This window comes from Rhinatrema bivittatum, chromosome 6 (genome assembly GCF_901001135.1).
Source record: "Rhinatrema bivittatum chromosome 6, aRhiBiv1.1, whole genome shotgun sequence".
NCBI lineage: Eukaryota > Metazoa > Chordata > Amphibia > Gymnophiona > Rhinatrematidae > Rhinatrema > Rhinatrema bivittatum.
In genome coordinates, this window is record NC_042620.1 from 87,836,067 (window position 1) to 87,863,092 (window position 27,026).

The 27,026-nt window shown below is 44.3% G+C and overlaps 1 protein-coding gene across 16 annotated transcripts in view; it reads right to left on the reverse strand.

The window, feature by feature from the left end:
• The window catches only part of BAZ2B (bromodomain adjacent to zinc finger domain 2B), a 1,147,511-nt gene that overhangs the window by 374,302 nt on the left and 746,183 nt on the right, over window positions 1–27,026 (reverse strand). For all 16 annotated transcript variants that reach the window (XM_029605562.1, XM_029605561.1, XM_029605560.1 and 13 more), the window contains one exon: window positions 7,372–7,582. In XM_029605562.1, the coding sequence (XP_029461422.1) occupies window positions 7,372–7,582 (211 nt within the window). The remainder of the gene's footprint in view (window positions 1–7,371; window positions 7,583–27,026) is intronic.

Genomic DNA, 27,026 nt, shown 5'->3' on the forward strand with positions numbered 1-27,026 from the left:
ACTTCTGCATCGCTTTTTCGATGGCCTCCTGGACCAGCCGGTCCAGTTCTGCCCGGAGACCAGGGGTAACGATACCCGGCTCGACGGGAGAGGGAGGCTGAGGCTGAGCCGGAGGGACCACCGTAACCGGTGGGATCACGGCTCCCACACCCCGAGGGGGTGAGGGTTTCCTCGGTGCCTGCGAACGAGACGTGGACGGTGCCAGGTCTGATCGAGGCTTTTTAGTCGGTGGCTCGGTCTGTACAGAGGTCGATGGTTCTGGATCCTCGACGGGCCGAGACTTGTGCCGTCGATGGCGATGTTTATCTTTCCGATCCCCTCGCCCATCCGGGAAAGGGACGGGAGTCGACGGCCGGGAAGTCATCGATGGTGGACGGTCACTGGAGGGTTGACGATGATGGTGCAACTTCGACGGTGCCGGTTCCGATGACGTCGATGCTATCGATGGCGTTGGGGTGTGAGCATGGAAGAGGAGCCCCATCTTCTCCATCCTGGCTTTGCGACCTTTGGGTGTCATTAAGGCACATTTGGTGCAAGTCAGGACATCATGCTCGCTGCCTAAACACAAAACACAGACCCTATGGGGGTCTGTGATTGACATAGTCCGGGTGCAATCCGGACATCGACGAAACCCCGTCGCCATGGCCCAAAAATTTAGTCGCGGGATTGGTGACTGTCGACAGGCCTCAAGGGCCAAACTCGACGTAAGTCGACCAAAAACGGCAAAAAACTTACCGGAGTTCCGCGAGGTGTAAAAATTTGTCGAAGGGAGACCCCTGAGGGGCAAATTTTCTTCAGAAATAAAATTCCGAATTCCTGTCAGGAACGTGGTTAAGAGCTCCTTTCGCCGCGTGGCAACTGCTGCGCGGAAAAAAGAAGACTGAGGGGAGACCCCTGCTGGCTGCAGGGTCAGTGCCGTGCTGGGCATGCCCAGTAGGGGCCAGTCAAAGTTCTGTTAAACTTTGACAGAAGTTTTCCGTGGTGGGCTCCATCCTCGATGTCACCCATTTGTGAGGACAACCATCCTGCTTGTCCTGTGAGAAATGTTGAACCAGGTATGTGGTGTCAGTCCGCTTGTTCACTGGTGGAATTGAACAAGGATGCTCCCACAGTTTATGCTGGAGATCAACGAGGACTTCATGCACTGGTATGGCAAGTACCTATTTAGGATGATCTACAAATTGCAAGACTTCCATGGTTTTCTGTCTCGTGTCCTCTTCAGCTACCAACTGGAAAGGAACGGTATCTGACATCTCCTTTACAAAATTGGAAAAGGAGAAGTCCTCCAGTGGCGACTTCCTCCTTTCTTCCAGTGGGGATGGGTCTGATAAAATATCCTCCAATGAAGAATCGGTATTCCCTTTATCCCAGGTATCTGATGAAGAATGCCGTGGAGGAATGGAATGATGTATGAAACTTGGCATCGAAGGTATCGATGGTTTCATCGGTGGCATCGATGGTGGAATTAATGGAACCAATGGAGAAAACGGGTGCCTTGGATGAGAAATTCCCGATGGTCCCGGAAGAGGCTCAGGCATTGGCGAATTCCCCGAGGCGCTATCTTCCCTGGGCTCGGGGATCGGTGACTTCGTACCTGATGGTAGTAGCTGCATCGGGAGGACACCATGTAAGGCAGGGGTGGGCAATTCCTGTCCTCGAGGGCCGCAAACTGGTCGGGTTTTCAGGATATCCCTAATGAATATGCACGAGAGATATTTGCATGCACTCTGCCTCAGTCGTATGTAAATCGTTTTCATGCATATTCATTAGGGATATCCTGAAAACCCGACCGGTTTGCAGCCCTCGAGGACCGGAATTGCCCACCCCTGGTATAAGGCATCGAGCTTAGCGAGTATCGGCGTGAAGAAGGAGAGGTCCGGCGTGGGCATCGGTGCAGGTGCAGACATCAGCATCGATGGTTGGATATCTCGCAGAGCGTCCCTAACTGCCTGGCGCATGAAACCGTCCAGTTCCTCCCGTATAGCTGGTAAGGTCAGAGCAGCTATAGGGGGTAGCAGAAAAGGCGAGACCAGCTCCTTCACAGATCCCTGTGGTGGCGTGGTACCCGGCACCAATATCGGTGGGGATTGCCTAGGATTGAGAGGCATAGAGGGTGTAATTGAAAAAACATCGTTGGCATTGGAAAAATGATACCAGCATCGACGGAGTCGATGACCGCATCGATAGGAACGTCGAAGACACTGATGGAAATGACGTGGGCGTCAAGGGCATCGATGTATGGAGGTGGGTGCCGACGGCATCGGTGGCATGGCCACTGGCATTGATGGTATAGATTGGATCGACTCAGACAGCAATGGTGTCGATGGCCACCGATGGAATGGACCCAGGCATCGATGCCCATCGATGGAATGGACCCGGCATCGAGGCCCATCAATGGAATGGACCTGGCATCGATGGAAAGGTCCTGGGCATTGATGGCATCCATAAAATAAAGGATGGCATCGATGGAAGTGCCCCGGGTGATGGTGGCATCAACCCAGGCATGGATGGCACAGACGAGACAAGGTGTACGTCGATGGCATCCATCCGGGCAATGACGGCACCGAATAAACCCATGGAAAAATCAGTGCCATGGATGAAAAACATGGATGGCACTGATAGAAACAATGCAGGGACGATGGCATCAGAGTAGTGCGGGGGGAGGGGTACCGATGGCATCTAAGAATCCAGGACGGTCCGAAGGGGGTACTGACGGTAGCGATGGGGCATCGACTGCGCACAGGTACCAAAGAATCGAAGGACCTGAATCTACAGGGGCCCTGGCGGCAACGGAAACCGTAGAAGTCCCTGTCCCACTAGCGCTAATAACCAGGCAGAGTGTCACAGAGGGACACTCGCAGGCTGTGTGTGGCTAACGGAAAACATAGGGAAAGGGAAGGCCGCAGTCGGTTGGCAGGCCAGAGAGGTGACAGGAACCGACTGAAAAAACAGGGCATAGTATTCACCGAGCATTGAATAAATGTATGCAAAGGGAGACCCATGCAAGGAAAAAGTGTTTGTGAAGTAAAAGTTTAAGTGTTTCTGTGTGGGAAAAGTGTTAAAATTTCTCACAGAGCTCCTAACCGCTATGCTTACTGCAGAGTGGAAAAAAAAGAAGACTGAGGGAGACACCTGTGGCTCACAGGGATAATTTCAGGCTGAGCATGCTCAGTGCACTCAGTGTGCCAGTGTCAGTCAAAGCTTTGTAGAAACTTTGACAGAAAAGTTTTCCATACAGGGCTCCATCCTGTGATGTCACCTATATGTGAGGACTACCATCCTGCTTGTCCTGTGAGAAACTACTCTTCAGTTTATCATTCAGGCCTACCACATCTTCTAGGTTCACCGTGATTTGGTTCAGTCCATCTGAATCAATACCCATGAAAACCTTCTCTGGAAGGGGTATCTCCCCAACGTACTCTTTAGTAAACACCGAAGCAAAAAAATAATTTAATCTTTCCGCGATGGCCTTATCTTCTCTAAGTGCCCCTTTAACCCCTCGATCATCTAATGGTCCAACTGACTCCCTCACAGGCTGCTTCGGATATATTTTAAAAAGTTTTTACAATAGGGAAGATTTTATAAATGTACGCGTGGGCGTACTTTTGTTCGTGCACCAGGCGCGAACAAAAGTACGCTGGATTTTATAAGATAAGCGCGTAGCCGCGCGTATCTTATAAAATCCGGGGTCGGCGCACGCAAGGGGGTGCACATTTGTGCAACCTGCACACACAGAGCCCAGCGCGCGCCGCCTGTTTCCTCCGAGGCCGCTCCAAAATCGGAGCGGCCTCGGAGGGAACTTTCCTTCCGCCTCCCCTCACCTTCCCCTCTCTTCCCCTACCTAACCCATCCCCCCGGCCCTATCTAAACCCCCCCCTACCTTTGTTGGCAGATTTACGCCTGCGGATAGTAGGCATAAATCTGCGCACACCAGCAGGATGCTGGCGCGCCATCACCCAACCCAGGGGCTGGTCCGGAGGCCTCGACCACGCCCCCGGGCCTGCGCCACGCCCCCAGGCCTGCCCCCGAAACGCCGCGTCACGCCCCAGAAACGCCGCGTCACTCGCAGCATGCCCCCAACACTCCCCTCCATGCAAGCTCCGGGGCTTACGCACGTCCCGGGGCTTGCGCGCGCCGCCGAGCCTATGCAAAATAGGATCGGCACGCGCAGCGGGGGTTTGGGGTAGGTTTGCAGGGGGTACGCGCGTAACCCTTTGAAAATCTACCCCTGTGAGTTTTTGCCTCTACGGCCAACTTCTTTTCAAATTCTCTCTTAGCCTGTCTTATCAATGTCTTACATTTAACTTGCCAATGCTTATGAATTATCCTATTTTCTTCTGTTGGATCCTTCTTCCAATTTTTGAATGAAGATCTTTTGGCTAAAATAGCTTCTTTCACCTCCCAGTGTTTCAGTTGCTCTTTCCCTCCCAAAAGAGCAACTGAAACACTGCCTGGATCATCTCTCTCTGCTCCTGATACAGCAAAATACTAGATTCCCCTCTAGCCAGCTCCCAATGTACCCAGCAGCCAATGCATTTTGCAGTTCTCTTCCTACGCTTGGCTATCACAGAAATGACCCCCCTCTACAATTCTGCTCAGCCAGATACACTCTGCCATGACCAGGTAAATCAAAACCAAAGGGCTGATTCACCTTTAGTCCTGCCACTGGAGGAGTTCTTGCCGCTTTACTTTAAAAAAAAAAAAATCTTTATAAAAGAGCAGGGAAAACAATTGAGTACCCCTTTTTGGGGGGGTAAAATGCAGGAGGAGGATTCCAAGGAATCCAATGTTAGCAGAGATGAGGGAGGAAGGAAGGAAGGGGAAGGAGAGAAAAAAGGCTAACTGAACTGAAGTCTAATCCAGTTAAACAGAACTGGAAACCTCCTGGTCTAGGGCAGTGCTCAACTGAGGGAGGGAGTGCTAGACTTTCACCTCAAGAGCTGCCCAATCATCATTTACTTCATCCAGGCTAATCAGTCCTCAGCACACAGCTTGGGATATGCTTGCCTACCATCTGCTGGAGACAGCGAATACTGGTAAGTTGAGGTCAGCATGGAAGCCTATAAGGAGTGACGTCAGCAAACCTGTTAGTCTGTCTCCATCTCCTGATTGATGAGCATGACCCATTTGTCTGGATTGGTCTGGCTGGATGAAAAGGAAGGTCCAGTTATCCGGCCATATGTGGGCAATATTCAAACATAACTGGCTAGGTTTAATGTTATCTGGCTAAAGGGAGCCGGATAACTTTATTCAGGAATATTTAGGGGGATGTTTATTCCGCTGAATGTCCAGTGTAAGTTATCTGAGTTAGCAAGATAACTTGTCCACTTAGTGAATATTACCCCAAGTCTAAAGTATTTCCACCTCATCTATTCCAGGACAATCTGCTCCATGAAGCGGTCACTTAGAGTATCTAAATATTTTACCTTCCTTGCATGCCCTGATATGAAATTTATCCAATCAATATCATAATAATTGAAATCCTCCCCATTGTTATGGAGCTGCCAAAATTATTAGCCCAACTAATCTTAGTTAGCATTTTACAGTTTGTTTCATTACCCTGGTCTAGCAATTGTACAGTTGTACTCTTCCCCATCTCATATAGAAGTTCTATCCTTAGAGATAGTTTCCTGTTGAACATTTATCCTACTTGATTCTATACCATCCTTACCATACAGAGCCATCCCACCCCCAATTCGATATATCCTGATATTTTGTTAAATTTTGTATACTGGCATCAGTGTGTCACATTGGTTATCCTCTTTCCATCAGGTATCTCAGATGCTATTATGTCTATATCTTCATTTATTGTCATTTATTGTCATACATTCTAATTCTTCAGTCTTAGACTTCTTGCATTTGCATATAGACAAGAAAATCTATGTTTTCTATCCCTAATCACAGCCTATTAGCAAGCAGTACATTCAGGTAATTTTGAAGCATTCATATTTGTCTTCATTTAAATTCAACTGATGTATTTTTACTACCTCCTCTCTATTAGGAAATTCTGACTTCATTGTTTCAATAGTATCCTTTGAAGATACTTTGAACCGAACCATACACTCCTGAGCAATTGTCAGCTTTCCCCAATGACCTAGTTTAAAAGCTGCTTTGCTTGCTTTTTGTTAGTGCCAGCAGCTGGGTTCTGCTCTAGTTAAGATGAAGCATATCCCCTCAAAGTGTTGCCCAGTTCCTAATAAATATATAGTCTTCCTCCCTGCACCATTGTCTGAACATCATATTGAGATTCCAGAGCTCAGCCTGCCTCTAGGGTACTACACATAGAACTGGGAACATTTCTGAGAATGCGATCCTGAACCATAACAATGGGTTCCTCTCCAGCACACACCAAAATTCTATTTGATATGAGAGGTCCATTACCTTTTCAATAGACAGGCAAGTTACCAAATGATCCTCATACCCACCAGCCCACCCAGGTATCTACACTTCTAATGACAATCATCAGTGATAATGGCAAACCTAGCCTTTTCCACCTGGGCAAATCCTAGTGCGAGGGGATACTTGTTGTCTGGATAGCAGTTTGCAGCTACAGAATCACTTTCTGCCAATGCAATGGTCTACTTCTCAGAGACCTTGCTCCTACAGAGCAGCACAGGAACTGCCAGAGTACAGGTGGGGCTGCTCTATGTCTCTGTAGGTCTCCTCTGTATACCTGTCTGCCTCAGATCCTCCACATCTGCTACTCTAGCTTCCAGAGATCAGACTCGTTCTCTGATAACCAGGTGCAAACTTATGACTTTTTCCAACAGGCAGATAATCATATTGTACTTAGAGCAAAATAATAGATATCCCCCACTTTGCTGCTGGCCTGTCTGCATTCTTTTCTTTTAAGTTATCATAAAATATCATATTTCTTAAATTTACTTGACTTATTCTTTAGCCAATGACATATAATTCTTTAGCCAACGACATATAATTGACCTATTTCTTTTTAAATTTAAGGGAGATTTTATTTTGCACTTATTTGTCCAAAGCATTAGTTGATTCCTATTATGTAGATTTTGTTTCCCAGCTTGCTAACTTAGCAATAGTCTATAAATACAGATTTGAGACAAGGATAGGTGAGTAAAACAAACAGGGAAAAAGCTCTATCACACTCTCAAAAAGCAAACAGAAAATATACTGCTAAGCTCTATCAAACTATGTTCAGCAAGCAAAGTACTCAGCAAGTTAGAAAGACCCCATTCAATGCAAAGTCTAGTTATTGCTTCGGCAGCAACTCCCTCTTGCTGCAACATAATATCTCTCATGACCACCATGCTTGAAGATTACATATCTTATTATAAAATGAATTGCTTTTATACATATGCATTAGAAGTCTACAACTTTCAAAAAGAATGTTACTCTTACCTTGAGCTTGTAACTTTCTCAACAATTTAGCATCATTGTTGCCTAGAAATTCAGCGCTGCCGACGTTTGGAGGTCGACCTTTCCGCCGCCTCATTCTAGATTCTTCTCTAGCACGCTGTCTTTCAGGGTTTGGTGGTCGTCCTCTACGACCTTCCATTGCCCTAATACAAGGAATGACTTCTTCTTCTTTCAGAAGACACCACTGCATACCCTTTTAATAAACACAGTTGACACACATTAAATGCATGCGTAAACGCATTGATAGAGGCATCCATATACAAATGTGTTTAAATGGACCCACTACAAACATATGAATATATATATCTATATATATCTATATATATATATATATATATATATATAGATAGATAGATAGATATAGATATATATATATAACATGAGTATTCATATGCATTTATTTTATCAATATTTTAGTATTTTAAATTACAGTCAATAATAATCTCTGATCCAAGAAAAAAATTTAGCTAATAAATATATAAAGACAAACAGTAGAACATTGAACTGATTAACTTCTCAGAAAATTATTACAAATTAATATATGAAAATTATTTTTTATATAGTGTTTATTAACATATTTGCTTGAGCCACAGTAGAAATAGAATATTCCAGTAAAATGCAAAATATGGCAGGACATGTGTGCCTAGACACAGGTCTTGCATGTGTGCAAAAATTGAAGAATCTAAACCATTAACATACACAAATAATATTTGATTCTGGAAGTTAAAGAACAGAAAAGTATAAGAAAACAAATGGTTATTTCAGGGGAACATATCACCAGAATGCCATATTGTTATAGTCACTGCGTAAATGAAGCATTTGACGTCTGTGTGCTTCCAACTGTCCACAAGGATCTCAGTCAGCTGAGTATTTGATATTTATTTTTCTGATATCTGGAATCTTGGCCAAAATATTTAATAACTTCATTGTTGATAGAGGGACATATTTAGACCTTATTATGATTGATTTAAGCAGGGCAGTAGGCATTAGGTTCGCTGAAACTGATTAATATTTGGGCGGAGTCAAGATGGTGGCATGCAACTAGCGCCTCCTGAGCTGCCTGCTTACCGCGCTTGTTTTTCTGGTAGCGTTTCTTCTTGATATGCCTCTGAAAAGGAAGGGTAGAGTCCGGGTGTTTCCCTCGGCACTCTCTCTCCCCCCAGGTCAGCGTACCATCAAGGAGCTCGCTGTTAACTACTCCTTGGGAGATGCGGTCCCCACTGACGGTATTGGGAGAGAAACTTTCGAATCATCTGGGGAAATATCATTAAGCCCCCCCAGAGTTAAGGTTACTACCGGCACATTCCACCCCTTTTCCTCCGAGTTTGACTCTCATAGCCACGGGAATGGATCGCCCAATGGCTGTGGTGGAGGGAAGAGTCGCGGAGAGGGCAGCTGGAGCGACAACATTGACAGGGGGGAAAGTGAGCTGCCTCAATAATATTGCAACCGCTCAAGTAGCTTCTTTAAATGGAGGTGAGTCCACCTTGATTTCTACTATAAACGAACAAACATCAACGGTTTTGGCGGTATTACCTGAGCGGGTTTTTTCAATATCTCTCCCCAAGTCAGCCGTGGTAACTCTAGACTCTCTATGGGAATTGGTGGCTAAGCTGGGCCCAGCATTTCAAGAATGCTCTCTTCAGATAAAACTGCTTTCTTCTAAAATGGGCACTCTGTCCATGGGAATCATAACTCCCAATTGATCAAACCAACAGAATTCAAAAATTGGAGGACCAAGCAAAATTAGCTCAAAATCTAAAAACAACATTAGTCCAGGATCAAATGAATTTGAATAGGAAAGTTGAATTCATAGAAAACCGTTTGAGACGTCTAAATTGAAGGTTTTTGAATTTTCCAAGATTAGTTGGTAAACAGCCATGTAATACTCTTAGGAAATTCTTGACTGAGATTTTGTGTATTTCTTCAGAAAACATACCTCTACTTAATAAAGTATATTTTCTTCCTCTTTCACACATAAGAGAGAATGAGGCACAACACCCTTTTAATTTAGAAAACCAGACTGAATTCCTGGAATCTTCTACTACAAAGATTATTGAAAGAGCAACACTACCAGTATCTTTTATTAATGAACAAGATCTTGGATTGGCCATGCGTAATTATTTCCAATATATGGGGGTAAACTTCATGGGCCAGTTTGTCCAAATTTTCCCTGACCTGGCTAAAGCCACACAAGAGAGGAGAAAAGGTTTCTGACTTTACAGCAGGAGACACAATCCCTTGGAGCAACCTTTCAATTAAGGTAACCATGCAAATGTATAGTGAAATACAATAATGATTGCTATATATTTTTTCTTCCTGAACAACTCAAGGTATTTCTTGATACTCGTAAAAGGTTGCTCCCATCCTCTTCCCCTAATGAGAGTCTTATAACTTAAGAATGTATAGGGTAGTATAAGCATGTTAAGGCTACTCCTCATATTGTTTCCTGTTTTGCGCTCCTTTTGTGGATCCGCCCCTTTTTCAAGGATTTGAGGTCAAATTGTAAATATTTAGTTTCCTTTAAACATTATTCTAATATTATATTTTCTGTTGTTTCTGTGCAAAGATTATAATGCTTTGTAATTATGTTAAAATTCAATAAAAAGAAAATAAAAAAAAAAAGAAACTATCAATATTTGACAATTTAAAAATATATGCTGTCAGTTTCTTGAAATTTTTTACTTTAAGTCAGAAAATCTTATATAATTGTATTGTTGATTGGAGTGTCTTAAGAAAGGCTGAATTTAAAAAGAGCTGTATTGTAATAATTATTTGAGACACTAAGAATTTAAAAGTAAGGGTTTTTTTTTTAGTCAATTGTAAGCACTTTGCAAGACAGTCAGAGCCTGGGGGAGGGGAGCATCTTGTAATCAGCAACTCAAAAACGGCTTGAGCATACTGTGCCCACTGTTTAATTGCCTCCCACGCTGCCCCTCTACCCACCCACTGCAGGGCTTATTCTTCCAATATAGTCCACCTGGATTAAGAATTGGAAACTTGTTAATTTAGTAATTTAACAATTTCGTAGGTGTTCTCCATCAAATAAATTGATCAAAATGAGAACTATCCAATGTAACAATGATGGAGCCTTTATTTTGAGGCAAATCATCTGGAAAATTAGGGCTTGCCCCATTTGTTCAGAACTCACTTCCATGAAAGAGGAATTGGCTCACCTTAAAGCTGAATTAGCTACAATAAAGAAAATATCAGCAACTAACAAGAAATACACACGCACTCTATGGTATAATTCAGGAATCGTTTCACCATTACCAAGGAGAACTCAAAAGCCCATGAAAAAGTGGTTTCCAGTGGGCACAGGTAGGACAAGACATATGACCCAAAGACACTCATCCTTCACAAGTGTGCAGCCCACATGTCCTCCCCCACTTACAAGTAGCAAACAGCAAACCAGGGACAAATGGATTACTGTGGGCTCTGGTATAGTAAGACAACACAAAATGCCTTCTCTTATTACATAATATAGAAGCTAAAGTGATGGAGATTAAAGAGGCATCTGAAAACAAAGAAGAAATGCAATGCAAGCAAAAATTCCAGAATATAAACAATAACCATCAGACGAAGCTCATTGTGCTGGGTGACTCAGAGGCACTAATTTGGGAACTCTTTTTGAGAGGAACACTATAGTTAAAAGCTTTCCGGGATCATCAACCAGTAGAAACACTATTCAAATAGTCAATGTGATAAAAGAAAAACGTAAGGACTCTAAAATTGATATTATCATCCATCTGGGAACAAACGACTTTGCTAGAAACAGCATCAAAGTGGTACAGAGAGACTTCCAGTCTCTGGCGAAGTCTCATTTCAGAAGTCTTACCTGTTCATGGAAAGGAGAGAGACTAAGCCATATACATAAATTCAATACATGGCTCAAAACTTGGTATAAAGAACAAAGTTTTGGATATATTGGAGGCTGGGGCAATTTACAGAACAGAAAAAGACTCCATGTCAAAGATGACTTACATATGTCTGTGGCAGGAAAAAGGATACCAAGGGATAAGTTCAAATCATATGCCATAAGGCATTTAAACTAAATGATGGGGGTGGCAGAAGGACATCGTAATGTCACCCCCCCCAACAACAAAAACAAATATAAAAACAAAGGAAAAGGGTGAAGGGGATAACAAACGTCAGCGGAATAAGGCAAAAAACAAGTCCAAGAAAAGCAGTAAATAGAACAAGAGAAACTGGAAAGCTATGAGCACAAATGCTCATAGTTTTGGGCAATAAAATCCTAGACCTGCAAGTCCTAATGGTGGAGGCGGACTTAGACATTGCTGTTATGGAGTCATGGTTCGTGGAATCTCATGATTGGGATACGGCCATTCTGGGCTATAACTTAAGGAAGGACAGAGAGGACAGAAAAGGAGAGGAGCTGCTCTTTATGTCAAAAAACAATATCCAGGCAACTGAACTGCAAGGAACAGGGGGGTAGAGAAGCATTATGAGCAGTCCTAAAAAAAAAAAAAAAAAAAAAGGATGGTGCATCCATTTTTACTGGAGTGGTTTACAGGCCTCTGACTCAAACAGAAGAACCAGACAGAGAGCTGATTGAAGACATCCAAAAGGTGGGAAGGAAGGGAGATGTGTTGATTGTTGGAGATTTTAATCTGCCGGACATAGACTGGAGGATCCCTTCTGTGAAATCTAACAGAAGTAGAGAGATAGTGAATGCCCTGCAAGGGGCTCTGTTCAAATGAATGGTAATGGAACCCACGAGGGAGGGAGTTATTCTTGACTTAATGCTCACAAACAGGGATAGTGTCTCAAATGTCCGAGTGGGGGTCCACTTTAGCACCAGTAATCATCAAACGGTATGGTTTGATATTGTAAACAGGGTATGGAGAAGCCACATGAAGACCCGAGTTTTGAACTTCAAAAATACAGACTTTGCTGAAATGGGAAAATTCCTGGAGATGGAACTTGAAGACTGGGAGAAAATGGGAGAGGTGGAACAACTGTGGGCCAAATTAAAAGGAGCAATTACAAAGGCAAATAATCTTTACATCAGAAAAGTTAACAAAAGCAAGAGAAATAAGAAACCTATCTGGTTCTCAAAGGAGGTGGCTGATAAAATAAAAATAAAAAGAACAGCATTTGAGAAATATAAAGAATCCCAAAAAGAGGAACACAAGGAAGAATATCTGGTTAAATTGAGAGAGACGAAGAAAGTAATCAGGAGAGCAAAAGGTCTGGTGGAACAAAGGAGTGCCAAAGAGGTAAAGAGAGGTGACAAAACTGTTTTCAAATACATCAGAGAAAGGTCCGAAGTGGTATAGTGAAACTGAAAGATGAAAAGGATCAATGTGTGGAAAGGAACGAAGAAAACATGGAAACATTAAACAAATACTTCAGTTCGGTGTTCACTAAGGAAGACCCTGGAGGAGGACAGCCACTGGTTAACAAGCCTGTGGATGGGGGCGGATTGGATAAAACCCCATTTACGGAAGAGAATGTATGGGAAGAGCTAGGAAAACTGAAAGTGGACAAAGCCATGGGGCCTGATGAGGGAGCTCAGAGATGTGCTGGTGGGTCCACTGAATTACTTGTCCAATAGATCCCTGGAAACGGGAGTAGTGCTGAGTGACTGGAGATGAGCGGTGGTGGTCCTGCTTCACAAGAGTGGGAGCAGAGAGGAGGCTGGAAATTACAGGCCAGTTAGCCTCACCTCAATAGTGGGAAAATTAATGGAGACAATGCTGAAAGAAGGCATAGTGAACTACCTACAATCTGGTGGGTTGCTCAATCCAAGACAGCACAGATTCACCAGGGGAATATCCTGGTCAGATGAATCTGATTAATTTCTTTGTTTGGGAAGACTTCTCAATATAATTTACTTGGCTTTTAGTAAAGCCTTTGATACGGTCCTGCATAGAAGACTCATGAACAAAATAAGAAGTTTGGGAGTGAGTGCCAAGATGGTGGCGTGGATTACAAACTGGTTGATGGATAGAAGACAGTGGGTGATGGTAAATGGAACCTACCCTGAAGAGAGAAAAGTATTAAGTGGAGTGCCGCACGGTTGTATTGGGACCAGTTCTGTTCAACGTCTTTGTGAGCAACATTGCAGAAGGTATAGAAGGCAAATTTTGTCTATTTGCAGATAATACTAAGATATGCAACAGAGTGGACACACCGGAAGGAGTGGAGAACATGAGATGTGATTTAAGGAAGCTTGAAGAGTGGTCAAAGATATGGCAACTGGGATTTAATGCCAAGAAGTATAGAGTCATATATTTGGGATGCAGTAATCCGAAAGAACTATATGCGATGGGGGTGGAGGGGGGTGGGGGTGAAGTGCTGCTGTGCATGGAACAGGAGAGGGACCTTGGGGTGATAGTGTCTAACAATCTAAACATGGCAAGGCAATGTTACAAGATGATAGCTAAAGCTAGAAGAATGCTGGGCTGCATACAGAGAGGAACATCTAGTAAGAAAAAGGAAGTGATAATCCCCTTGTATAGGTCCTTGGTGAGGCCTCACCTGGAGTAGTGTGTTCAGTTCTGGAGACCATATCTCAAAAGGGACAGAGACAAGATGGAGGCGGTCCAGAGAAGAGTGACCAAAATGGTGGGGAGGTCTCCATCAAATGACTTATGAGTAGAGGCTGAAGGACCTAAATATGTATACCCTGGAGGAGAAGAGGAGCAGAGGAGATATGATACAGACCTTCAGATGCTTGAAATTTTTAATGATGCACAATCAACAATAAACCTTTTCCGCAGGAAAGAAACCAATAGAACTAGGGGTCACAAAATGAAAGTCCAGGGAGGATGACTCAGAACCTACTCTGAAGAAAAAATGGTGTTAAGTGGAGTGCTGCAGGGATCGGTTTTGGGACCGGTTCTGTTCAATATCTTTGTGAGCGACCTGGTAGAAGTGATAAAAGATAAAATTTGTCTATTTGTGGATGATACTAAGATCTGCAACAGAGTGGACATACCTGAAGGAGTAGAGAGAATGAAAAGTGATTTAAGACAGCTTGAAGAATGGTCAAAGATTTGGCAACTGGGATTCAATGTTAGAAAGTGCAGAGTCAGAAAACTGGGATGCGGCAATTCAAAAGAGCTTTCTGTGATGGACGCATGGACTGGGAGAGAGACCTTGCTTGGTGTGATAGTCTGATGATGTGAAGGCGGCGAAGCAATATGACATGACAATAGCTAAAGCCAAAAGAATGCTGGGCTGCACAGAGAAAGGAATAACCGGTAAGAAAAAAAGAAGTGATAATGCCCTTGTGCAGGTCGTTGGTGAGGCCTCACCTGGAATATTGCGTTCGATACTGGTGCCTGTATCTCAAAAAGGATAAAGACAGGATAGTGGTGGTCCAAAGAAGCGTGACCAAAATGGTGAGGGGTCAGCATTAGAAGACTTATGAAGAGAGGCTGAAAGAAATGAATATGTATACCCTGGAAGTGGAGGGTATACATGAAGAGGAGGTGGAAGGGAGATACGATACAGACCTTCAGATACCTGAAAGGTTTTAATGATGCACAATTGTCAAACCTTTTCCTTTGGAAAGAAATCAATAGAAATAGGGGGTCATGAAATGAAACTCCAGGAAGGATGACTCAGAACCCATGTCAGGAAATATTTTTTCATGGAGAAGGTGGTGAATGCCTGGAATGCCCTTCTGGAAGAGGTTGGTAAAGACGAAACAGTGAAGGAATTCAAAGGGGCATGGGATAACCACTGTGGATTTCTAAAGGCTAGAGGTTGAAAATAAGGAAGAGTGCATGGGGGTAACTGGGGGTAACTTGCTGATGTGGCAGTTGCTACCTTAACAAATAAGCCTTGGTACTGTTAATGCAACTCCATCACTGCTCTCTGCTTCAACAGCAGAGGGAAAAGGGGAATTGGATTCAGATAGCAACCGACGGCCCTGACTTTTATGGTTTGGGGAAAAAATAAACATGGGGCTAACTTGCTAATGCGGCGCTTGCTATCCTTATCACGAAGCCTGATACTTTTGATGCAACTCCTACATTGCTCTCTGCTTCCACGGCAACGGTTAAGGGAAATTAGATTCAAAGAGCATCTGAAAACCCTGACTTTTAGGGTCTGGGAAACTGATAAGCATGGGGTAACATGCACAGTGCAGCAGATACTGGCATAAGCTTGCTGGGTGGATCATTTGATCCTTTTCTGCCATCATTTCTATGTTTCCATATTTATTGGGCATTTTTGTAAATTTATATTCAGGAGGAGAGAGCTTGGTCAGTCTATGGGTATTGAGATGGGAGATGGAGTATTTTTTTTATATTGTATTTGTCTATGTTCAGTAAATGATTTGCTGTATACAATTGTCCTATGCTGTGTCCATATATATTCAATAAAGGATCTTCTTTCTCGAATAGCAGTAAGATATAGAGTACAGTATTTAAATGTAATTCATTTTTAAATGGCTGAAAGGCAGAATATAAATCAAATAAACGACCAGTTGGAAAAAGGGGGTAGAGGTGGAGGTGGTTATAAAGGGGCTGGAAATGAGGCTGGGGAATGAGGCAAGTTGCATCTGTCACAATTGTATTTCAATAGATTGAAATATTCTAATCACAGAGGTCCTGGGGTCATGTACCAACCTCAGATTTAAAGCAATTTTCACAACACTTGATGAAACAGACAAACTGTACTTCTATTAAAAAATTAAACACTGAACATTAACAACACTATTTCAGCCTCCCATGTACAATGCCTATAGGTGTGTTAATGCCTTTTAAGGCAAGCAGAGTTGCTTACCTGTAACAGGTGTTCTCCCAGGACAGCAGGATGTTAGTCCTCACATATGAGTGACATCATCAGATTGAACCCTGTCACGGAATACTTTTGTCAACATTTCTAGAACTTTGACTGGCACACTGAGCATGCCCAGCATGCCACTAACCTTGTGACCACCAGGGTCCCCCTTCAGTCTTGTTTGTAGCAAAAATAAGAGCAAAAAATAAAATAAGAAAACGGTATCGAACCCAACTCCGCAGGTGGGTTTCGTGAGGACTAATATCCTGCTGTCCTGGGAGAACACCTGTTACAGGTAAGCAAATCTGCTTTCTCCCAGGACAAGCAGGATGGTAGTCCTCACATATGGGTGAATAGCAAGCTACAGGCTGACTCAGAAGTAGCAGTCCAAGCAGCACACAACATGTGCAACAGGCACAACAACTGTGGTGCTGTTGGCAATAATGAGGCAGCCTGAAATTCACAGCGGGTCAAAGTAGCCGAGTTGGGTTTTTACACTGGGAATAAGTTCCTTAGGACAGACTGGCCAAAGATGGAGTCTTGTTGTCCAGCCTTGTCAAGACAGTAGTGAGCTGCGAAGGTGGAGAGAGAACTCCATGTCGCAGCCCTGCAGATATTGGCAATTGGTACTGAATGGTAGTGTGCTACTGATGATGCCATGGCCCTGACTGAGTGTGCCTTCACTCATCCCTGAAGTGGAAGGCCTGCCTGCTGGTAGCAGAATTCAGTGCAGTCTGCCAACCAGTTGGAGAGAGTCTGCTTGCCTACAACAACCCCAAGTTTGTTTTTGTCAAAAGAAACAAAGAGTTGGATGGACTTCCTATGGACTGCGGTGCAGTCCAAATAAAATGCGAGCGCACACTTACAGTCCAAGGTGTGCAGAGTTCATTCATCCGGGTGAGCGTGAGGCCTTGGGAAGAAAGTGGGCAAGACTATGGACTGATTTAAGTGGAAATCCTTTACCACCTTAGGAAGGAATTTAGGGTGAGTGCGGAGAACCACCTGATCATGGAGGAACCTTGTGTAGAGTGAGTAGGTCACAAGGGCCTGTAACTCACTTACCCTGCGAGCAGACGTGATGGCTACTAGGAAAAGTACTTTCCATGTAAGGTATCTGAGTTCGCAGGAATGCAAGGACTCAAAAGGAGTGTGCATGAGCCATGCAAGTACCACTTTGAGGTCCCATGCCATGACCAGTGGCCGTAGAGGAGACTTAAGCTGAAATAAGCCTCTCATGAAGCGACCCACAAGGGGTTGAGCCGTTATCGGGGCATCCCCTATACTTTGATGGTATGCAGAGATGGCACTGAGGTATACTCGTAAAGAGGAAGTCTGGAGACCAGATTCACAGAGGTGCCAGAGATAGTCTAAGAGTTTCGATGTGGGGCAAGAAAAGGGATTAAAGACCTTCTGTGTGCACCACAATGTAAACCTCTTCCATTTAGAACGGTAAGGACTTCCGCGTGGAAGGCTTACGTGAAGCTGTGAGGACTTGAGAGATGCCACTAGAAAGATTGAGTGGTTGTAGTGTCAATCTTTCAACATCTAGGCTGTCAGAGACAGGGTCTATAGGTTCGGGTGGCATAGCTTGCCGTGATCCTGTGTTATGAGTTTGGGCACTGTGCCCAGGCGAATGGGTTCCTGGACAGAGAGGTTGAGAAGTATGGGAAACCAGACTTGGTGCGGCCAATATGGGGCTATGAGTATCATGGAGCCTCAGTCCTGTTGTAGCTTCACGAGAGTTTTGCTTATCTGCGGAATCGGAGGGTACACATATAGCAGGCCTATGTTCCAGGGACGGTCAAAGGCATCCATGATTGGTGCTCTCTGGTCCCTGTGTAGGGAGCAGAAGTGCTCCACTTTGCGGTTCTGTTTGGATGCAAAGAGTTCAATGGTCGGCTGACCCCACCGGTGGAAGATTCTGCTCGTGACAGAGGGATCCAAGGACCACTCGTGGGGCTGGAATTATCGACTGAGGCGGTCCGCCAGTGCATTCTTTGTGCCTGCCAAAGAAGTGGTTCGCATGGAATGCGACAGGGCCCAGGCCCAAATTTGTGCTGCCTCCTGGCAGAGCAGATATAAGCCCGTGCCCCCGTTTGTTCAGGTACCACATTGCTACTTGGTTGTCTGTTTGAATTAAGACTACCTTGATGGACAGGCAGTCTCTGAATGCATAAAGGGCGTACCGAATCGCCCGAAGCTCCAGGAAGTTGATCTGACAGATTGATTCGGTTTTTGTCCAAGTCCCTTGGGTTTGAAGGCCTTTGACATGGGCTCCCCAACCTAGGTTGGAGGCGTCCGTGGTTAAGGTTACCTGAGGAGCTGGTTGCTGGAAGGGTAGACATGTTTGTAAGTTGGCCTTGTGCGTCCACCAAGTAAGGGACAAACGAAGTTGACTGGTTATGTGGACAAGGGACGTAAGCGGCTGATTGGCTTGATGCCACTGAGACTTTAAAGTCCATTGTGTCAGTCTCATGGCCAAGTGTGCCATTGGGGTGACATAGACTGTTGATGCCATGTGGCCAAGCAACTTGAGTAGTTGGCGAGCTGAGGTTGTTTTTCGACTGTGGATAGAGCTGGCGAGGTTGGACAGCTTGGTTGCATGGTCGTCTGTAAGAACCCTTTGGCTACTGTGGTGTCTAGGGTTGCTCCTATAAAGGAGAGATGGTGAGATGGTGTCAAGTGGGATTTTGGGTAGTTGATCAGAAAACCCAGTGAGTGCAGGAGCCGTATACTGAGACAGAGGGAGTCGAGGGCCCCTTGTCTGGACTGGCTTTTTATGAGCCAGTCGACCAGATATGGAAAGACGTGTACACCCTTGCGGCGTAAATGTGCAGCCACTACTGCCAGGCACTTCGTGAACACTCGGGGCGCCGATGCGAGGCCGAATGGCAGTACTCAGAATTGATAATGCCTGTGACCTACCACGAATCGCAGGTACTTGCAATGAGGAGGGAAGATTGCAATATGGGTATATGCGTCCTGAAGGTCCAGAGAGCAGAGCCAATCCCCTTGATGTAGCAGAGGTAGCATGGTGCCCAGGAACACCATCCTAAACCATTCCTTGTAAAGAAATGTATTTAAGGCACGGAGGTCCAGAATAGGCCGGAGGCTGCCTGTCTTTTTTGGAATTAGGAAATACCTGGAGTAGAATCCTCTCCCCTGCTGGATCAAGGGAACCGGTTCTACGGCCCTGGCATACAGAAGGGTTGAGAGTTCTGACTCGAAAAGTGTTGTGTGATCATCCCGGCTCCACGCTAGACTGGGTGGGGAGTCCGGGGGTACAGCTGAAAAATTTAGCTGGTAGCCGTGGGTTATGATGGACAGTACCCACTGGTCCATGGTAATTGGCTGCCAATTGGATTCAAAGTGACAAAGACAGCCTCCCACTGGTGGAGTGAGTTGTGGGATCAAGAGGGGATGATTGCTGCTCTCTGGAAAGGAGTCATAATCCAGTCACAGGACCAGCTTGTGGAGCTGGCTGTGCTCTAGGTGTCCTCATTTGGCGTACATATCCTCTCTGAGGAGCCCGAGCTGGTTGAGCATGGGTTGTGGGAGAATAATACCTGCGTGGTCTATAGAACTGCTTCCTGACATCCCTGCGTATGCCCCTGCGGGCTATGGAGGGTGCATCTCAGGTGACAGTTGACACAGGGTCTCATGATGATCTTTTAACTGGGCCACTGTGTTTTGAATCTTTTCCCCGAACAGATTTTCTCCTGTACAGGGGAGATCTGCAAGCTTATCCTGCACCTCTGGCATAAGTCTGAGGCCTTGAGCCAGGCCCAGCATCTAGCACTGATGCCCGCTGCCGAGACTCTGGATGCTATTTCAAAAGAGTCGTAAGCCGCTCTGACCTCATGTTTACCTGTTTCCAATCTTTTCTGTAGGATGGAGGACAAGGTCTCTTGTTGTGTGGTAAAGTCTCTGCAAATTCTTGGACTTGTTTCCAGAGTTTTCTGTTATATTGGGTCATGTATAATTGATATGCTGCTATTCGTGCTATCACCAAGGACCCTTGAAAGACCCTACATTCCAATGCATCCAATGCCTTTTGATCCTTTCCAGGAGGAACAGAGGAGTGTGGACGGGATCTTTTAACCTTCTTTTGGGCTGATTCTACAACCACAGAGTGGTGGGGCAATTGGCTTTTTTGAAAACCTGGGGCTTGTTGGACCAGGTAAGTAGCATCTGTCTTCCCGTTTACTGGAGGAACAGTACCTGGATGGTCCCACAGGTGATGCAAAATGTCAAGCAGAACTTCGTGCACTGGTATCACCATCACCTCTTTTGGAGCATATACGAATTGTAAGACCTCCAACATTTTGTAGCGAGCATCCTCCTCAGTTATCAATGGAAATGGTATAGTTTCAGACATTTCCTTGACAAAGCTGGCAAAAGAGGTCCTCCGGAGAAGAACAATGCCTTTCTTCAGGAGGTGAAGGCTCTGAAAGCAATTCCTCAGAATCTTGTGAGGAGCGATCCGAGGATGCCTCCTCCCATGGATCATAGGGAGTGTCTTCCTCTTCCACTGGGATTCCCTAGGGAGGAAGGATGCCAGAACCTGGAGGGCAAGAAAGCATCGATGGATATCAAGGTAGCATCGATAGATGTGGCACTGGCATCGAAGGAGGTTGTGCCGGTATCGAGGGCACCGAGACGGATGCGGTGTTCTTAGGCACCGACAGTCCCGAAGGCTCTGCAACAGGCTCTGGCATCGGTGGATTCCATGCTGGGATCGGGCTGGACATCCCTTCTTCCTCCAAGGAGCCTGGTATGGGAATCGGGAACTGCGGAGGCCTCGATTGTTGACTTGCTACCGGCGTGTCCGATGGCACGGGCTCAGTCAGCAGGGCACCGATGAGGGTGTCAAGTCACACGAGGAGCGGTGAGCGAACATCGAGGACACCTGTTCCGGTGTCAGTATGGGGGTCGGCACCGGTGGCGAATGGAAGCCCCGAAAGGCATTCAGCACTGCCTCTTGAACCATGCGGTCCAATTCCTCCTGAAAAGCCAGCATGGATGGCACAGCAGCGGGGTAGGAGGCAGGCTAAGCGTCACCGGAGCTTCCACGGAGGTTCATGGAAGCTCGGTGCCCGGAGGGGTCCAGGGTCCAGAGGAGGATGGGGACTCCTCTCCCCAGGCCATCTTTGCAGGCGGCTCAGTGGAAGTCGATGCCGCTGCGGTATCGGTGCTGGCACCGGGTGGGGACGCATGTCGGCGACGATGTTTCCCTTAGTGCTCGGTCCGGTCCTTCTCCAGCACAGAGGACGATGACACTGTTACCTTCGATGGTGTCAGTGATGGACAGTCACCCGCTCCACGATGTTCCTGGTGGGGCATCTCTGAGGTCGATGGACCCTCTCCGGTCGGTGACATCTGAACTGGAGTCGTTGGAGCAGAACGTTTTGATGCAAACAAATGCTCCATCTTATCCAGATAAGCGTGTCGGCCTTTGGGGGTCATTTGTGGGCAACTAGGGCATCGACGGACGTCGTGCGAGGGACCTAAGCACAAAACAAACACTGTGCGGGTCCATGATGGCCATGATCCTCGGACACTTGGGGCATTTTCTAAACCCAGTTGCCATCGAAAAAGACGGCGGGCGCAAGGTTGGTGACCGTCAGGCACCAAGAGGTATGCCGCCGGGAACCAACCGCAAATCACGGGAAAAAACACTTACCGAGCGTCGGAGGGAACAGAGCGTGATGGAAGACTCCGGTGAGGGTGATTTTAAGAAGGTACATTTCAAATATTTCCGTGAGGAAAGTTGTGAGAATTTCTCACAGAGCTCCTAACCACGAGGCAACCGCTGCGCGGAAAAAAAGAGACTGAAGGGGTATCCCTGGTGGCCACAGGGTTAGTGCCTTTCTGGACATGCTCAGTGTGCCAGTCAAAGTTCTAGAAACTTTGACAAAAGTATTCCATGACAGGGCTCCATCTGATGATGTCACCCATATGTGAGGACTACCATCCTGCTTGTCCTGGGAGAATAATATATTTCTTTATTCTATGTTATATTCCTTCTCATCTTGCTTGTGCTGTAAATTCTGTAGACCAGTTCTATCAGCAAGGTTGTTAGAACTTCCTTTCATTTTAATCTACTCATACTTAACATGCTAAATAAAGACTTCTGTTCTGTATTTACTGAACATAAACTTTGAGTAAGATCATCACTGATTGTCAAGGGTAGATACCACATCATTTACAGAAGAGAGTTTGTGAGGAAATAGCAAAAGTACAAGCAGACAAAGCCATGTAGCACATCCTAGTATACTGAGAGCTCGGAGAGGTTCTGGCCAGTCTGCTGAAGGACTTGTTCAATAGAAGAACTTCACATGCTGTGAAGGGAAGTGCACCTTTTATTTGCAATTAGAAAAATCTAAAAAAGTTTTTTGGGACTGGGTAATATGTTTTAAATGACTCAGTTTGTATGGTGAAAGCAGCAAAAACATACTTCACCATTTTGGGTGTTATGATGGTCTTTTGATACATTGTTCCTTGGTGTTTCAATTATAAGAAATTATTATTCATTGTGAATGCTATTCTTTTGAGTATTTCAATAGAAGATTGTGTCAAACTAAACATTGATTTTTTTTGGATTGGGGGGACTAGAAAATTAGATCAAGGATGTGTGCTTGATATGGTTTTATTGGATTTCAACAAAGCTTTTGATATTGTCCCACCTAGGAGGCTCATAAATAAAATGAACAGCTTAGAAGTGGATCCCAAGGTGATGGAATTGATTAGGACAATATTTCCCAACTGGTGAGCCGTAGCTCTAGTGTGCCACAGCAATCTTCAGTTTCTCTTTCTCCTACAAAACTGACCTGCAGGATATCCTCCTTCCAGCAAGGGGAGTCAGAAAACAGCACTTATCTGTGCTGCTTCTGCTGGCTCTCCTCTACAATTTAAACTGCACTGGGCTCTGTAGGATCACAAGTCTGGCTGGTCCCATGAGTACCCATTACAGAGGGAAACAGATAGAAGAGAAAGAAGCATCACCTGAGTAAGTGATGTTGGAAGGGGCAGCTGAATTTGCTAAGATGCTGATGGTGTTGGGAAGAGGGAAGAGAATGTAATGGGTTGGGGGGGGGTGGGGGTGGAGACCTGGAAGGAAAGAGAAAGTGCTGATGCCAAGAAGGAGAGAGAGTAGGAAAGGAATGGTGGAATGAGAGGGTAGGAGAGAGAAGGTGACAGAGATGATGTCAGGGGGTGGAGGGAAAGAGTAGGAAAGTGATGATGCCAAGAGAGTGGAAAGAGAGAACAGGGAGGGGACGGTGATGATGCAAGGGGGGAATAGGGAGAGAGAAGGGAGGACAAGTTAATGATGAAAGAGGGTGGAAGGGGGGGGAAGAGGTGATAACACCAGGGCATGAGGAGAAAGAACAAGGAATAGAAGGCGATGATGCAGCGGATAGGAGGGAAAGTAAAGGGAAGAGAAGGTGATGATGCATAGGGTAGAAAGGAAAGAAAAGGGAAGAGAAGAGAAGGTAATGATGTCAAGGGTGGTGGAGAGAAGATGATGATTGCAGGGACGGGGGAAGAGAAAAGGTAATAATGTGTGTGTGTGGGATGGGGTTGGGTGAGGAGATGCCAGGGGTTCGGTGAGGAGAAGAAAGAAAAGAGAGAATGATGATGCCAGGAAAATGGGGGATAGAGAAGGTAATGGCGTGCCATAATGAAGTGAATCCAATGCCAAGTGTGCCACGAAACAAGAAAGATTAGGAATTGGTTGACTGACAGATGACGGAGAAGAAAGAGGTGATTAGTGAAGTGTCTCAGGGATGACTTCTGTTCATTATTTTTGTGAGCAATGTAGGGGAAAAAGGAAAAGTTTTTATATTTTTTGACAAAGAGTGCAGAGTTTATGTTTTAGATTTTTTTTTGTTTTTAGATTTAGCTCACACCTTTTTATCAGCAGTCACAGCAAGTTACATTTCCCCTATCTCCAGAGAGCTTACAATCTAAGCGCCTTATTTACTAAGCATTTTTCACATAGACAAAGAATGGGAGAAAACCTTTAGTAAATAGGCCCCTAAGCAATAGAGGGTGAAATAACGTGCCCAAAGTCACAGGTTTTCAAACATGATTCTCAGCCTGCTGCTCAAACCACTAGGCTACTCCTCTACATGCAGTGTGATGCATAAATACAAAGGAGCTATATGTGAGAGGGAATGAGGAACTTGATAGTGTCTAATGATATGATGATAGCAAAGCAGTTCGACAAAGGCCAGAGAGATGCTAGGCTACATATAGGCATAATTAGCAAGAAAAAAGAGGTGATAATGCCCGTATAAAGGTCATTAATGAGACCTCACCTGGAGTACTGTGTTCAATTCTTAAGACTGCATCTCAAAAAAGATAAAGATAAGACAGACATGAGCTAGAGAAAGGCAACTAAAATGGTATGGGATCTGCACCAAAAGACATGTGAGATGAGATTTGAGGACCTAAATATGTATACCCTAAAGGAGTGAAATGACAGGAGGTATATGATACAGACTTTTAATACTTGAAAAGTATAAAAAATATATAAGAAACAAACCTTTTCCAATGGAAAAGAAGCTGAAAAACTAAGGGTCATGATGTGAAGCTCCAGAGGGAGAGGCTCAGGAACATCAGGAAATACTTTTTCATGAAAAGGGTGGTGGATACCTGGAATATCCTCTCAGATGAGGTGGTGAAGACAAAAATGGTGATGAATTTCAAAAACTGTAGGATATACAGAGAGGATGCCTAGTGGCAAGAGGATTGAACTGGGGTAAACTGTGATAACTTTTCTGCACAGAGAGGCAATTACAAGCCTAAACGAAAGGGATGGGGGTAATCTGTATGGAGTAGCAGTTACAACCCTAAAATAAGTCATAAGGATATCCTATATAGAGCAGTATTTACATCCTAAACACCTTACTTGGCAGACTGGATGGGCCATTTTGATCTTTAATGAAATCATTTACAATGCTACTATGTTATATTATTAAAAGCAATACAAGATAAATGGCATAACAAATTACATCTTAGGATATCATCAATATTTGAAAACTGTGCTCTTGTAACTTATGAAAATTACCTTCCTCAGTGGGCCAGCCTGCTGGCTGAGTTGGTAAGTGCTATGCACTTCCATGTGGAAGGGCCCCAGTTCAATTACTGGTTTGATGTTCCGCTCCTCAGGTTGCCCAAGGCCAGGGTCGGGGATACTGTGGAGGCGTTCACAGTCCCAAGGGAGAGAGTGTCATGGTCATTGTAGTCATTGCCTAAGGTTGACACCTAGTGGGCAAGGTCAGGAATATGATTGGACTAAATATAAGTTGGGAGGGGCTATAACAGAGAGGGAAAAATCCTGGGATAATTGCAAATGAAGGCTCATGGCACCAAGAACTTAACCCTAGTTCTAAATGAACTGGAAGTACAAAGGAGTAGGAAGAAACTGCCAGATAAAAAAAGAAAAAAAGCATATAAATATCTCCTCAGAATACCTATAGCCTAACACTATCTGATCAGCTATCTATGATCCTCAGTAGAATACACATGCTATCAGAGTTTATTTTTCAAAATGTTAATGAAAGTAATTTAACTAGCAAAGCCATACCATTACTTTGATGGTTGAAAACAAACAAGCAACAGCAGATATTGTGACACCCATACTTAGACATGGTCTGAATAGCAAAATTAGCCAGAAAAACTTTTTAAATTTATTTATTTTGTAAATTTTGTACCTGCACATAGCAGGAAAAACTGTGCTGTGCAGTTAGATATCAACAGTCAAAAATATAAACAGAACAATACAAACAATAACATTTAAAAACCAAAATACATATCTCTCAAACATTCACTGATGAAGGCTGACAAAGGAATTGCTAAAATTACACAAAAATCTATCATTTCTGAAATGTTTCTTCAAAGAGATATGCCTTTAATTGCTTACGAAAGATTTTAAAATCTGAAATATTTTTAATATCTATTGAGAGTTAATTCCAAAGAAAGGGACATACCACTGAAAAGACCCTATTTGGTATCATAGTTAAATGTGCCATCCTAACAGATGGTACTTCTAATAATATCTGATTCATAGACCAAAGGGAAATTGAAGGGGCATATCATGTACTTAAATTAGATAGAATGGAGTTTAACTTTCCATAAATAAATCTGTAAACGAATGTTAGAATCTTGAACTTTACTCATTGTGTAGTGGGAAGCCAATGTAACTTTCTCAATAAAGGTGCTATATGATCCCAGTGATGGCTGCCCAGAAGGAGTCTAGCAGCTGAATTCTGAAAGGCTTCTAAGGCTTGCAAACAAGTATTTGGGAGGCCTACATAGAGAGAATTACAATAGTCTATTGATATAAATATAAAAGATTCATTAATAGACGAAAATCCGGTAATAAGATTGAAATTGTTGAGACATGTGACACCAATTTGTAAAATTCAGATCTCAACACTTTAGAAACCTGTGATTTAAAAGTTAGCAGTTCATCAAAATAAAAACCTAAAGCCTTAACTGAATCTTTAAAAACACTTGGTTCTCCATTTAGGTTTAAGCTTATAGCATTTGGGCACAGAATCCTTGAAAACCAAATGACTTCTATTTTTGTAGAGTTTAAAATCAAATTATTCCTACCCATCCACTTATATATATCTGTCAAACATTTCTGTGCTTTTTCAATCCCTAAATTTATATTATCTCGCCCAAGTGGAAATAACATCTGGATGTCATAAGAACATAAAATTGCCATACTGGGTCAGACCAAGGGTCCATTAAGCCCAGCATCCTGTTTCCAACAGTGGCCAATCCAGGCTACAAGTACCTTGCAATTACCCAAACACTAAGTAGATCCCATGCTACTGATGCTAGTAATAGCAGTGGCCATTCTCTAA